Consider the following 14,950-nt stretch of genomic DNA (forward strand, 5'->3'; position numbering starts at 1 on the left):
GAAAATTTTTTATTTTATTGTGAAATCACAAACTTACAGATTTTTCACAACATATGCACTGAACATACTACACAGATCTTTTGCTTTTCTGCTTAATTGGGTTAGCTTTTTAGTAAACTCAACATGGGGTATCCTAAGTCCAGTTCTGGAGAGCTACCATCCTCCAACTTTCAGATGAATCCAAGATCCAAATAAAATCAACTGCTAATTACTATGTCTCTGCTCAGCTGAGTGTCTGCTGGTGTGTGAATTCAGTAAGGTGATATTGAAATAGTCCATCTGAAAGTTGCACATTGATGGCTCTCCAGAACAAACCTTGGACATCCCTGTGTGAGCTTGTAGAATCCAGAAGTATTCCTCTGAAAAAATAAGGTTTTATAGATTTACCACAAGTCCTCCTAAAATAAAGGAAATCAACATTCTCAATCCCTAAACTGTTTTTACATAAAATGTAACAACATGTGTGACTGTTTTTAACATCTTCAAGAACAAACTGAAAACGAGCAATAGCATCTACATCCTTTCAAACAAGGGAGTGGGTCATGGCTGCAGCATTTAAACCATGTCCGATACTTATTTAACTGACATCAGAACAGAATAGTAAACATTAAGCACTGCTTAATCTAAATTGAAAAAAAAAAGAAGAAAAAACGCTGTGAAAGTGTCTGTGAACAATACTACAGCAGCCTACTAATGCTGTGGCTTTAATATGCACAATGTCCCAAAAGAAATTCAAAAAGTTCAGTCCCTTGAGGTTAAGCTTCCAAAACACGACCCCCTCATGTTCAAACAAAGACAGAAAATAATCTGTCCTTTAGCACAGGATGCAATTGTCTTCACTGTGAGGTCTGAAGTCTTCCAAACAAATTCTGAACTTTGGGAGACATCTTGTGTTGGTCAAGTTGCATGAAGATTTTTTGAAACACTTCAAATGTGAAGTGCAGAGGCTTTGGATAAGCCAGGTTAAGGGCATATATCAAACCGAGAAGCAGGGCACATGCTGAGGCAACTGAAGTCAGGTCATGCAACACCTCCACTCCCTCAATGACAATGTCTTCTGGGGATTCTTTCAATCCCTCTCCCTCCTTCCGAATCACAAACACTGCCAGGGTGAGTTGTTTGAGTTCCATCTGGGCATCATCTCCACTGCTGCCCTGTAGTGAGATAAACAATATGTTAAACTTGAAGACTGTAACTAATCTCTCAATTGAAAAAGAAAAGCCTTATAAATACAAGCATCAAGTATAAGTGTAAAGGTGTACAGCTTGTGAATTGAAGAGAATCGTTTATGGCATCTGAAATATCCTTGATAAATTTTCCAAGTTCACAGTTGCATTACAAATTGAATAAGTCAAAGGGTGATTTTTAATGGGTTTTTTTAAAGATAATGCAAGCATGTAACTTTATATGTGTTTTGTCATATTGCAGGCTTTAGCTTAAACAAATTTATAGATTATACATCAAAGCAGAATAGTAATTCAAGCCAATGGTAATCTTAGGTTGAAAATCAACACAAAATGCATATTTCTGTTGCTTATCAGATATTTTGGAGCTGGTATGAAAATAGCATGACTAAAACAGTCTTATTAACTTGTTTTTATTATGTTGGTGAACAGTAAATGAAGTTGATAGTGAAGTTAGATAATGGTCTCTGCTGAATAGCAAAGCACACCACTGCTGGATTTAAGCAGGACTTAGCCATGTTAAATTTACAATTCTGACACCAAATCTGCCTGCTGTATTAAAACAGATGTTTACATATAGCAAAGCCAGGCCAGAAATAATTTAAAAATGTAAAAGCAACTGACATTGAATTTTTCATTTTTTCTGAATGGATTAAGATGCAACTTCAAACCTTTAAAAGAAACTTACACAGTATTCCTTAATAAGGTCTTCTGGATCCTCTCCAAGAAAGGTGATGAGCCCTTTCAGAACACATTCCCTTCGAATCCCAATGTCCTCCACCTGGAGAAAAATTATTGTTATCAATATTCCATATCTCTGACAAGATTTCGGATGCAACAGTAATATATTCAGGCTATTCACAACAGCAAAGGACTAACAAATACCATAATGTGCAACCCGCATGTCCACCGGTCTTTAACAGTTCTCTTCAAAATTACGCAAATTCAACCTCTGCCATATTTATGCTTCAGGTCTCAATGTGTGAAACTAGACTATATTGTTGAGGTTTAGGCTTTTTCTTAGCACAATCTACTGGGACTAATGAATATCATTTGTTGTTAAAGAGATATCTTGCAGCATAAAATTGATGCAAGTCTAACGTTTAAAAAATTTTAATTTTAAAATAAGCTAAAAAAAATGTTTCTGGCAAGTTGGACTGAAAGGTGCATTTTATGAATTTCATGAATGAACCGCAATACAGACTGACTGACTAAATCCACCAAAAATACATAAGACAGTTAAAATTGCTTTTCTTTGAGTGATATCAGCTTTGCACAAAGTGTATCAAGTATTAATAATTAAAACAAAAAGTCTGAAAGTAACTAGAGACTTTAACTTCTTTGTTTTAAATTAAAAATGGTAAATGTCCCTCAGTGTTCCTATCGATGATATCCATACCTCATCATAGGTTCTCATGATTCCAGCTATTTTTGCACGTGTTGCTCCTCCCTTGGCTTTGATGACTTTAATCAGCTGACTTGAGAGCCTGTCCAACTGGGCAAAGAAAGTCTGCTCAAGGGGAAGAGCCATGAGTCTCAGGAACTCTGCATTAATCTGAGAAACAAAATAAAAATTATTTAGTATGTTATAAAATGACTTAAAAGTAAATACTGACCAATCATTCCAAAATCTAAGTAAAAATCCTCAATCTGCATTACTTGCACTGCAAATGGGGCATTAGAATGTGGTTAAGTCATTGGTAACTGTTTGGTGGACTGGATGATGTCTTGATAAATGGTTCAGTAAAGCATTCCAGGTCTTGAATCTACACGCGCAACTTAAATATGTGCATGGACATGAATAGCCCCGTACATAATGCCTGGGATTTAGTTTGTAGTGCTTGAGCAATTCAGATCTTCTGGAAAACACGCTCTCGCAGTCTTTGCATCTCCACATGAAGTGCAACACTAGAAGGATAAGACAGGAACTGAGTTACATGTATGTTGCCAAATCTGAAGGCAAGGAAGATGAAACAAATATGGATGGAGAGTCTATTTTGAGTACTCTCCGAGATGACTGAGCTTCTGACCCCATGTTGAGGGAGAGCTCATCAACCCTTTGGAGGAAATTAATTTCATCTCGTTCTTTGACCAACTATTATTCCTTTTACTTTAAGCTCCCTAAATGACGTTATTTATGGAACCTATTTTTGAATTAGTTTAGAGTATGTGTTTTTCATATTATCAATACAATACAGCATATTAACTAATAACTTTTTTTGTGTTAAATTAGAAGCTTAGTGAAGCAAATATGGCTTACCTTCTATGGTCTGATGATGCTTGGTTCCAGGCCTGGAGAGTAGGAAAGAGAAGTTAACTCAAAGTTCCTATAAACATGAATTGCTTATTTTATTTTTTGCTTTTCCCTTTTTAAGAGAAATGACATGGATTATTAGCGAAGTTAGGATATTATACGTTTTATATCCTGTCGTCAGTAAGCAGCCTGACATTTGGAACAAATGGCTTCCCTGACTGCAGCTCACGGTGACGAGCAGAGCGCAGTTGCGTCACATTAAATTAGTTTTGAGTATAACACTGATACCTCCGTAACTGTACGTTAAGCTTACCCATTAAAAACAACCTGTCCAGTAGTTCCTGTTATAAAGTCTGGCCACCACTGCAGTGCATTAGCTGCTCCCACACTTTGACCCAGTCTAGCTTCCGACCGGAACACGCCAGCAGTCCTCGGTCCACATTTCATATTGTTCACTACCTACAAGGCTTCTAGCTATTTAAGTTCTTTAGGGTCAAATTAAAAGTATACACCCAAAATAAACGTTCACTAACTAATAGAGCAGTTAAGTTCAAACATGCTCCGCCGAATAGCGCGGCTAATTACAACTAGCAAATGTGTTCAAAGCAAATAACTGATGATACTTCGACGTTAAACACAGTTAACTGTTTCAAATTAAAGGTAGAAAAAGTCATGAATATTTTTACACCGTTTAAATAATATTTTTTCATGGTGTGTAGAATACTTACTGTTTTATTACAATCCGATGAACAGTCAACGGTCAGAAGAAATGGCGGCTGCACACACGGTTGGTAAAGTGGATCTGTCTCGGGCAAAGCTTACGTAATGACGTCAGACGTAAAACTGCATTCAACTTAATTGGTTCACTTCAACTCAAAGTTAAACGTTTGTTTTAGATGAAATGTGTGACTTTTAAGTTAATTGAACTCATGAAAGTAAGTTGACACAACTAAAGCCAAACAATTAAGTCAGGTTAAAGTAAAAAAGACCATAACATTAACTACAGCCCAAATACACTTTTTAGAGTGCAGAAAGCGCTGAGATTTTCACATTTTGACATGTTTTTTTTTTCTTTTTTTTTTGCTGCAGATGCATCCTTTACTAAATGATCAAACATTCACTAAGACAGAGATTCCCAAACTGTGGGGCGCGCCCCCTAGGGGGGTTGCCGTCCCATTGCAGGAGGGGCGCGGAAAGCCGTCTGGATGAAAACAAACAAAAAAACATGAACGCTTTATGCGCTGGATTTTTACTTTAGAATGGAAATTCTGTTATTCCTATGTCAATTTGATACAGTATGGTCTTCCACACTTTCCATATCTGTGCAAACCAGCAAAATGCAAAGAACTTTTCACAGTTTTTCCGCCAAACTAACCGACTGAGTTGAGTAAAGCTGTTAGACCTACGAATTTGTAGGTCTAGCAGCAGCCAATCAGAGTGGAAAAAATTCTTTGCCATTTTCTAGTTGTTAAATATTACACAAATGAGCAGATAAAAGATGTTCAACATGCCAGTTTAAACTTTGAACTATTTGCAAACAACTGAAAGGTTCATTTTTCAGAGGGATACACAGTGAGGGTATCGTTATTTTAGCTACCAGTAGCAGGAGAACGGAGCTGCACCAAGAAGCTAACAGAAGCTACAAACACTGAACAGAAGAAGAGCTGCCATCGATACAGTTGCAGCCAAGCATGATTTAATGTTACACAATACAGTTTTACCAAGTTGCTCAAAGTCTAAACTGGCATTGTTGTTCATTTAAGGTGTAAAGTTTACCTTCGACCAAACGCCCCCCAAAGGCATCCCAGCGCCCCCCTTTTGTAAAAATGTCCGCCAGCGCCCTCTGCCGTCCTCTGAACGCCCCCTGTGGGGCGGTACCGCCCACGTTGAGAACCGCTAGGCTAAAGGTTCATTTAAAAATCTTCAGAATGTGCCAAATTTGTCATCCGATTAATCAATTATTCATCAGAATAAACGATAAATTAATCAATTAATAATATAATCGTTAGTTGCAGATCTACTAAACAATAATAAGTAGAGAAATGAGCAGATTATGGTAAGACCACACTGAAAAAAGTGTGATCAGGGTTAAGTAATATTTACTAAATAAATAAGAGCAAACTATACATAATAAAAAAGACTGTGTGCAGTTTTGAATCTCACTGAGCTGAATTAACCAAATTTGAATATTTTTTTAATTGCATTTTACTCTGTTTTTATTTAAATATAATCAGCAAAAAACCAATAAGTATTATTTATTTATTTTCATTGGTAAAGTCAAAAATGCAGACAATTGATAAATTTTACTCATTTGGGAGGCCTTGACTTTTTCCCGCCCAAGGCATTTTCATCACAGGAACATCGCGTCGTGGACTACCGTTTGCTTAAAGGTAAGACATGTTTTAAGTGTTTTTAGTTAAACAATTCAAGTGTCTGTAGCAGTTAAACATTGTCTTAAGTTACTGAAATTAGCAAACATGGCAACTTTACTGTACAGCAAGTCAATTAAGTTATATTGTGAAGGATTCGAAGTCAGTCTACGTCGTCTTTGATTTGACTAAATGCATTGCAATGATTGAAAAAGTAGTCTCAATGTCACAATTTAATGTGACTAACGTAATACCGTTATATAGTAGCCGTAGAATACAAGCTACTCTTTTATTTAATTTAGTTTCTTGGCCTCAGCCCAAGCTTCCCCTCCCCCACCTTAACAAGCTAGCTAGCATGTTTGGGCACCATAATGGAGGAACAGACGTTGTTTTCAACGGTGAGATAATCAATGAGCTAATCAACTCAGGAGTTTCGTTTAAAGTTACTGCCTGTAGTTTTTACAATTAAAATGTACTCAAGTAACATTTTTACTCAAGTAGCATGTTAAAAGCAGATTTCTAATCAGTTTTTATAACGTTACACATTTCGAAAGAAAAAACAGCCGTTTTGCATAGTTACATTTTCAGACAAAGTGCGCTATTTCTTCTTTCTTACTTTAATTTGGCGTGTTTTGAGCACAATGGCTGGTGTTTTGCTAAACCCCAGTTCACCGGCTCTCACTGAGGCTCTCCATTAACATTACGTTAGTTACATTCAGTTGGCACAAACGGCTTCCTCATTTTTCCCGTTTTCTCGGAAAAACGTTATGCTTTCAAACTGTGGCTGCAGCTCACACTGACAGATAAACAGTTACAGTGAGATGCGTCTGTGAATGTTGGGTTGAAATCAGTATGTAGCTTCGTCCTGACTGAGCTGCCACAGAGAGAGTGAGAGAAATGTTTCCTTAGTCCGTTTTGGGCATCTTTGATTTTAATATTTATTTTTTGGCATTTGTTGATGTGCATATTACCTTAAAATCTGTTTCATATTTTTGTCTTAAAATCTTAAAACGATAGTTCATTTGTTGAAGTGAGATTGGATGAGGTATTCATCCATAGTTGGTATATTATAGAGCTGGATGATTTAAAAAAAAAAACTTAATTGTGATGATCTTTTCAGTGACATTACAGTTGCGAAATGATTTGCAATTTCTGAGGGAAATATAATTTTGTATAATTGTTTTCTTATTTTCATTTAAAAAATTAAGATGATTATGGCGTGATTCTTGCAGGGATGTGTAACGGATGTTTTTTTTAAGTCTCTAGATTAGGATGTGTAGGCCAGGACATCTTTGCAACAGAACATTTCATTTAAAATAATTTTTTAAGATTTAAGAAATGTAAGAAATATTGTACCTCCTGTGATTTGAAAATTGCAGTAGGCTGTATTGCAATTTTGATAAAATTTTGATTGGTTGTTCAGCCCTGGCACATTATTTAATTACTAGATCTATTAGTGATGTAGGCTACTAGTTATACACTAAATTAAAAACACCTTTTTTTTCTTATTATCTTAGGTTCTGGCCTATGGGGTGGCAGTGTAAGATCTGCAAGTCTTTGTCTGCAACAAAAGGGAATCTACTAAAACATTACAGACTACAACACGCAACATTTGGTCGTGGGCAAACCCAGCCATGTCTATATGACAGTTGCCCTTGCACATTTAAAACACAGGGTGCCCTTCGCACACATTTGTCCAGGTATCATACAGCTCATGGCAGTATACAGCCAGGAATCATCCCTGCTTTTAAGTGTTTAGTTTGCAGTGCTAGTTGTTCTACAGAGAAGGACTACTTTCAGCATATAGGAAATCACCTGAAGAGCCACGAAACTGTCTTTTGTGTATTTGAAGGATGCAGCTTTCGGACAAATATATACAATACATTTTTGAAACACAAAAGTAGAACACACAAATCCTATTCTTCGAGCGATTTTAAGCAAGGTGTGTATGAGAGTCACCACGATCAGATTGTTGACCATTCTGATTCATTAGAGGCCAGTGATAATGAGGGCACAAGTTTAGATTGTGATAATGAAAGTGCATCATACTTGGTTCTTCAAAGAATCGGTTTACTTCTGCTGAAGCTAGAAAGTGTCTATAATGCCTCAGTGAAGTGCATTGATGCCTTGGTTGAAGACCTTCAGTTCATTTCATCTTCAGCATCTGTTGAAGTTGTTAGAGGTATACTTGATTCAACATTGAAGTTAAATAAGAGCATTGTTGACCAGGCCATCATAACAGACTTGGCAGAACAGTTGTGCAACTTCCATCCCATTAGTACAGCACTTGCTGTAGGTGGTCCACTTGGTTCAGCTTTTAAGAGAAGACGGTATTTTAAGGAGCATTTCCAGTGCATTGATCCTGTTGAATATATTCTTGATTCCCAAAAGAACAAGACCTTTCAATATGTGCCTATTCTCGAGACTTTGCAGAAGGTTTTGAAGAATAACCACATTGCAGAGGGACTGTCATCCAGACATTTAAACAGTACTGGATATATTAAGTCAACTTTTGATGGCGAACATTTCAAGCAAAATGCCTTCTATGCTGGAGAAGAGATAAAACTCTCTATAATCCTTTATGTCGATGACTTTGAAGTGTGCAACCCACTAGGAACGTCAAAAAAAACCCACAAAATAACAGCCGTTTATTGGATTTTGGCAAATGTACCTTTACAGTTGCAGTCTGCATTAACGTCGATACACCTAGCTTTACTTTGCAAAGCTGTTGATGTCAAACAGTTTGAATACAAAGCAGTTTTGGAACCCCTCTTGAAAGATCTTGCCACTCTAGAAGAGGACGGGATTTTCATTTCCAGTGTTGGAAAAAGATTTAAAGGAACTGTACACTGTGTTGTAGCCGATAATCTCGGTGCACATTCAATTAGTGGACTAGTTGAAAGTTTCAAGGGGCCGTATATCTGTAGATTTTGTCTTGGACATTCTTCAGAGTACCAGACACACGAAGTGCGGACTGGAGTGTTTCCACCTCGGACAAAGAAGGACCATAGTTTGCATGTGCAAACTGTGAGAGAAAATCCACATTTAACCCATTGCTTTGGTGTTAAGCGCTCGTGTCCATTGACTGATAAACTGAATCACTTTCATTTTGTATCTGGGTATCCACCAGATGCACTACATGACCTTTTTGAAGGAATAGTCCCAAGAGAACTAGCATTGTGTTTTCAGACTTTCACCAAGAAGAAGTACTTTAATTTGACTGAACTCAACGAGTTAATCACACGTTTTCCCTATAAGGGCTCAGACAAAGCCAACAGCCCTCAAGCAGTCCCTCAAAACTACATTCGTCGCAGAACGATAGGAGGAAATGCCCATGAAAATTGGGCCCTAATACGGTTGTTGCCACTCATTGTTGGTTCACGAGTACCTGAGGATGATGCTGCCTGGCAGGTTCTTCTGACTTTAAAAGACATAGTTGAATTGGTGGTTGCCCCTGTTCATTCAGTTGAAAGTATTGCATACCTTGACTTTAAAATATCTGAGCATCGCGACAGATTCTTAGAAGTTTTTCCTGAAGAGACACTGACACCCAAACACCATTATTTAAAACATTACCCTGCACTGATTGCAGAGTATGGGCCTCTGGTTGGTGTGTGGACAATGCGCTTTGAAGCGAAACACAGCTTTTTCAAGCAAGTTGTGAGGCACACAAAGAACTTCAAAAATATATTGGTGACCCTTGCTACAAAACATCAGATGATGATGGCATGCCATTTACATACAGATGGTGGAAAACAGCCATTGTGTGTCACAAAAATATCTGTGGTGCCTTTAGATGTACTGCATTCAGACATACAGGAAGCTTTAAGAGAAACATCACCGCTTCTGTCTTCCGTGCAGTTTGCTAACAGTGTCACCTGCTATGGAACAAAGTACACTGTTGGGATGATCTTACCGTATGGCTCTACTGGGGGACTTCCTGACTTTGCTGAGATTATTCAGATAGCCATTTTGAACAACCGTGCACATTTTATTGTAAAGTTACTAGATGCATGGTATGAAGAGCATCTTAGATCTTTTCAACTTGAGAACACTGGCAAAATGGCTCTTGTTGAGCAGCAGAAACTTGGTGATGTGTACCCTTGGCTGCATACAGTGTGGGAGGAAAACGCTTGGTCACACTCAAACGTCACATCTGTACTTTGTTTTAGGTAATTTTGGTAAATTATATTAACCTTTACATCTCATAACATCTGTTTTTAAACACATTTTTCTGGAAATATAACAACAGTATCCTTTTTTGTTGACATTTTTGCAATTTAAGAATCATAATTATGGCACACACATTTAATGTTCTGATTATAAGTGTGGTGTTGCACTTAAATAAGTACAGATTTTATTTATAAAATGTTTTATATAGGTTTTTTTATGTACTTTATAAGAATATCTTTAACTTTTGTCTATTCTAGTCAGGATGGCAGAGATGGAGGCAAAACTCAGAGTAATAATTGACGACCGAATTGAGAAGTTGGCTCTTCCATCAGGAATCCCGCCCACTGTGGAGGAGCTGCATAATATTGTGAAAGAGACCTTTGGGATTTCTACTGAGTTCAGTCTTCAGTATTTTGACTTGGAATTTGAAGATTATTTTACTCTTCACAACAGTGATCTTATCCAACACAAAGGCACCATAAAGGTTGTTCACACTTCTCCTATTCTTCTGAAATTGTATGCAGCTCATGAAAGTTTGGACAGTTCCTCTGTTCAACAGTCCACTGACTGTGACTCTGCATCGTTTGAAGAGTCAACTGCATCAAATGCAGAGTCATCTGCTGGAACATCTTCTTCACAGGACACCATTATCCTGTCTGGGCGCAGTACCACAGAACGCTGTCAGCCATGGCCAAAGCAGTTCCCCATTCCGCAGTTTGCATACGAAACTGAGATGTATCTTGAAAGAGGCAATGAGGACTACAAGAAGAATGGAACACTTCTCACTACCTCTAAGATCAAGGCAGACATACTTGAGAAACTGGCTGAAACTGTATATACTTATACAGCCTATCCTTCAGGTTCACAGATAAGTGATGTTGCTGAGGCACTTGTCAATAAATATCCTTGTCTCAAGGAACCCGGTTCCTTTGCAGGTTACTATGGCTGGCAGCAAAGCCTTAAATACAAGATGTCAAATTATCGCACCAAACTCAGAGGCTACGGTGTTCCTGAGGTGTTATGCAATGCACTAAAACGCAAGACCCCTGCGGACAAGAAGTCTGCAAAGAATGTTAAAAAGCCTCGAAAAGCAGAGATAAACTTCCTTCCTCCTTACCCGGCTGGAGAGGATGAAGAAAGTCAAGAACAAGAGAGAATTCTGTTGCTTACTGAAGTAAAGAAAAAGGACAACAACGCATTGATAAAAGAAAAAATGGCCAAAACATTTGCACACAGAAGAAACGAAATCATCAACCAATCACACAGTATAGAGGACATCAAAGCCAGATGGCCCGCTCTATTTGAGACATCTCACGTGAGTTCTAAGTGCATGCCAATCAGAAATATTCCTAGTCAATGTGAAGGATTGCATTTGTGATTCTGCATTTAGCAATTTGATACAAAATGTGTTACATTACTGTCATCTTTTTTATAGATCAAATTTGATCCATCTTCTTCCTTTTGAAAAATGTCGTAAGAACAGTATGTATGTTTGTAATATTTGATGCTTTAAAACTGGTTTCATGATTTGTCTTTCAGATCCAGGATGAGTTTCACAGAATCACAATGGTGCATCTTGAATCAAAGTTTATGTCCAAACTGGATGAATTTACTCCTCGACTTCTGAACCTCTTCCACTCGAAGGGCGGAAGCATGGGGTTGAGATTGCAGGCTATCCTACTCAAGGTATCTTTCATTGAGCATTATCGTTGCTAATATTTTATTCTCAAAGTTTCGTGTTTAAACTTATGGAATATTATTACTTAAATTTACTGGAGGTTAGCCTGTGATTGTCTTTATAAATGGAATATGAAATAATCGCATGAGAATTTGTATGAGTAGTGTTTTATTACACTGGTCCCCAAGAAGGCACAGGAACTCAATATTAACAGTAATATAAACCACCTGGTGTTTCTTTTTTTCGTTTCAGACTCCAAGCAATCCTGACATCAACATGACCAGAGATGTTATCATTCGATGTTTGATGATGTACCTTGGGGAATCTACAGATGAACTCTTAAAAGAGTACGATGTAAGTTGAATTAGATGTTAAAATATAAAGTAGGTGATTTCTCTCATCTCTTGTACTTGTTATTTGTTGGAAAGTCAAATCACAAAATAGTCATAACTGTATTTCTCCCAGTAGTTCTTGGCAAGGTATATCATTGTCCTCTGTTAAGTGTGTTTAAATTCTTATTTTCCATTAAGTAATTTTTAAATGCTAGTGCAGAATGCTATCTCAATTTGATTTCACCAACTGGCATAATTTAAAACTTGTCAGTAATTTATGTAATTTTATTCCTAAGAATGCTTTACCTAACCATAACTTTTTTATTTTTAAGTCTTGGCAATTTGTCCCTAAAAGTGAGCTAAGAAATGATGGCCAGACGCTGCTTTGTGAATACAAATACATTTTTACAGAAAGACTGAGGCAACGCAGAATAAGATATTAATCAAGACAGTGCCAGGAAGAAATAATAGTGTAATGGATTGATTTAATTTCAGAAACTTCATTTAGAAATATTTGTAACTGTTCAGCTCCTCATTACATAATTGATTATAGTATAATATATTATTATGATTGATTTATATATATATATATTTTTCCTTTATAAATTATGTGTGTTTTTTTTTGTGTGTTATCTCAGATTTGTCTAAAACACTGACATAAATAGAGTGCATTACAAGCAACGGCTGACAAGCTCTAGATTTTCTTGTCCAAACAGTTGCAAGCAATTTGGGAAATGGAACCTTCTCATTTGGCTGCACTGTCTGATATGCACAATGTTCTTGCTATTACAGGATGCTGATGAAGACAGTGTGTCACAGGACCTTGCTGTTCAAAGCCTGAAGATCTACAACATCAAAGCTAACACGTCAGAGGATCCAGACATCGGCATTGTGGTGGACGGCATGAAAATTCTAACTGCTCTGGGTAACTTTCCAAGGGCTTGCTCCCTGCTTGTTGGGTTGGCGTATGCTGTGAATCTCGCCTATCCAAAGGAGCTCAGATACACGTTTGAAGTGTTTCAGAAACTTCTCCTCGGGCTGGATAATTCAAAGCTCTCCCCAAAAGTGAACAGCCTCAGGAATAAACTACTGGCTTAAGAAAACGGACCCTTGCTAAACAAAAGGGAATAGACAAGTCACTGTCAAAACCAACACGCAAAACTTTGTGAAATGCTCAGTGAAGTTAGTTAAAATTAGGGTCATTTTCAGTTCAGTGGATTTCTGCATGTGTATTTTTTTCTTGCAGTACATTACAGTTAACCACCCTTTCTAAGGACTGACCCCTTGTTCTCATATGTGCCTGTTATATGGCTTGGATCTGTTCAGGTCTGTCACATGAACCCTTGTCCCTTTTAAACAGCATAGAGCATTCACTATTGCCTTTTTCGAGAGTCCATGCAGGCTTCACCACTGAAGGGTGATGATCTACAGGCTGGAAAACTTTGTTGTGTTTCATTTGCACTTTATTTAATATGTTTTTTTCCAGTTCTGTCTTTCAACTTATTTTTGAAAAGGAAAGTAAGTGTCACGGAGCCACGGGCCCCAACACAGTGACAAGATGTAGCATAAACATACAAAAAAAAGAAAATGGACGTTTTTATGCCTCAAAGGTCTCGCCCAACTCTCACATCTTGTCATGTGTTTTCCCCAGGTAGGTTTTATGTGCATACTTGTTTTGGGCTCTGCATGCCTTAAACATGCAGAGCCCAAAAGTGAACATAAGAGTTCACTTTAAACATAAAGTGAACTCTTATGTGATTGATAAATTGTTGAAGCAAGTTTAACTGAGTCCACGTTGATTGTTGTTGATGTGATGGTTCTAAAAAATCATGTTAACTACTTTGAGCAGAGTGGCACTATGTTTTTGACTTGATACTGATATGTATTGCCCCTTCTCTGTTTTATTGTTGTATTTAGGAATTTTGCACTAGTTGGTGCTGGATAAACACGTTTTATAACATTGCACAAATAAATGCTGCTGCTGTTTTATGCATTCTAATTTGTTATTTTTTGATGCCACTCAAGTTTGGTCAGGATATTGTGTAAATTAGACACAGAAAAATTAGGGCAACAAAGTGACATTCAATATTATTGAATAGATTTAAAGTGCTATGATACAAATAAAAACTTAAAATTGATCAATTATTTTAGCTACAGATTAATAAGAACAACAGTTTTAATGTGTTGAATTAACCAGTAATGTGCTACAATATGAATTGATATTATTTGTATTATTTACTTAATCCAAATAATTTTTATGTTGATGTTTAGTAAATGTAAATCAATTTCACCCATTTAATTAATAAATATAAGTTAATTTCACCTAGATTATTAGTAAATATGATTAAATTTCCCCCAGATATTTAATAAATCTACATCATTTTTGCTCAAATACTTGGTAAATAAAAATTAGTTTTTCTTGTAAAATTGACTTGGATTTACTAAATATTTTTGGGCAATATAAATGATCATTTGCATTGATATTAATAAATCAAACACATTTCAGCTGTTGCTTTTATTAAGATGTACTTCATTTTTTTAAGTGAAGTTAAGTTAACATATTCAATACTTTTTAATCAAAATTGTAGAACTTAAATTCTATTCAATTATATTACGTGTCACTTTGTTGCCACAATTTTTTTAAGTAACCATTGGTCAAATTTTTCTCAGTGCATGCATGAATAACCCACAAGAAATATCATCAAACAAAAATCAAAACCCAAACACGCCTGGTTGTGACACAGGGTAGACTTTTCCTGGGTTATTATTTTTATTATTTTATTTTTTTCACGGTAGCAATCATTCATTTCAGCACGTGCTTTGATCTTTTTTTTTTTTCCCAGTTTTCCGAAAGTCCGAATCACCTCAAACATTCTGTTTGTTCCAGCTGCACAGAGGCAAAACTTCAGGAGTGTTTTATATTTTGTGTAGCTTTGTTACTTTAGGGTAGCCGTGGTTTT

At 36.7% G+C, this 14,950-nt stretch overlaps 2 protein-coding genes across 3 annotated transcripts; one reads left to right on the forward strand and one right to left on the reverse strand.

Annotated features, from left to right (window-relative positions):
- On the reverse strand, window positions 1-2,760 carry LOC145549749 (uncharacterized). Its single transcript, XM_081602496.1, has 3 exons — window positions 2,584-2,760; window positions 1,873-1,965; window positions 1-1,154 (listed from the first exon to the last, which is right to left on the reverse strand). The coding sequence occupies exons 1-3, from the start codon at window positions 2,713-2,715 to the stop codon at window positions 837-839; spliced, it is 543 nt and encodes a 180-aa protein (XP_081458622.1). The 5' UTR covers window positions 2,716-2,760; the 3' UTR covers window positions 1-836.
- A 2,742-nt stretch (window positions 2,761-5,502) lies between these two features.
- On the forward strand, window positions 5,503-13,983 carry LOC145549748 (uncharacterized). Of its 2 annotated transcripts, XM_081602493.1 has the most exons (5): window positions 5,503-5,828; window positions 10,238-11,295; window positions 11,520-11,666; window positions 11,911-12,012; window positions 12,783-13,983. In XM_081602493.1, the coding sequence occupies exons 2-5, from the start codon at window positions 10,243-10,245 to the stop codon at window positions 13,086-13,088; spliced, it is 1,608 nt and encodes a 535-aa protein (XP_081458619.1). In that variant the 5' UTR covers window positions 5,503-5,828; window positions 10,238-10,242; the 3' UTR covers window positions 13,089-13,983. The 2 variants fall into 2 exon arrangements, with proteins under 2 accessions (XP_081458619.1, XP_081458621.1); XM_081602495.1 differs by lacking the exon at window positions 5,503-5,828 and having other exon boundaries at window positions 9,938-11,295.
- Window positions 13,984-14,950: the final 967 nt, after the last annotated feature.

This window comes from Poecilia reticulata, chromosome 21 (assembly GCF_904066995.2).
Source record: "Poecilia reticulata chromosome 21, P_reticulata-male-v2, whole genome shotgun sequence".
Classification (NCBI taxonomy): domain Eukaryota; kingdom Metazoa; phylum Chordata; class Actinopteri; order Cyprinodontiformes; family Poeciliidae; genus Poecilia; species Poecilia reticulata.

Bases quoted from the DNA above. Each gene is read 5' to 3' on its own strand.
- LOC145549749 (XM_081602496.1), bottom strand. From the start codon at position 2,715: ATGGCTCTTCCCCTTGAGCAGACTTTCTTTGCCCAGTTGGACAGGCTC. The intron at 1,966-2,583 runs GTATGGATATCA...ATTTTTCTCCAG, and splicing joins TCATGAGAACCTATGATGAG to GTGGAGGACATTGGGATTCG. The intron at 1,155-1,872 runs GTAAGTTTCTTT...ATCTCACTACAG, and splicing joins ACCTTATTAAGGAATACTGT to GGCAGCAGTGGAGATGATGC.
- LOC145549748 (XM_081602493.1), top strand. From the start codon at position 10,243: ATGGCAGAGATGGAGGCAAAACTCAGAGTAATAATTGACGACCGAATT. The intron at 11,296-11,519 runs GTGAGTTCTAAG...TTTGTCTTTCAG, and splicing joins CTCTATTTGAGACATCTCAC to ATCCAGGATGAGTTTCACAG. The intron at 11,667-11,910 runs GTATCTTTCATT...TTTTCGTTTCAG, and splicing joins TGCAGGCTATCCTACTCAAG to ACTCCAAGCAATCCTGACAT.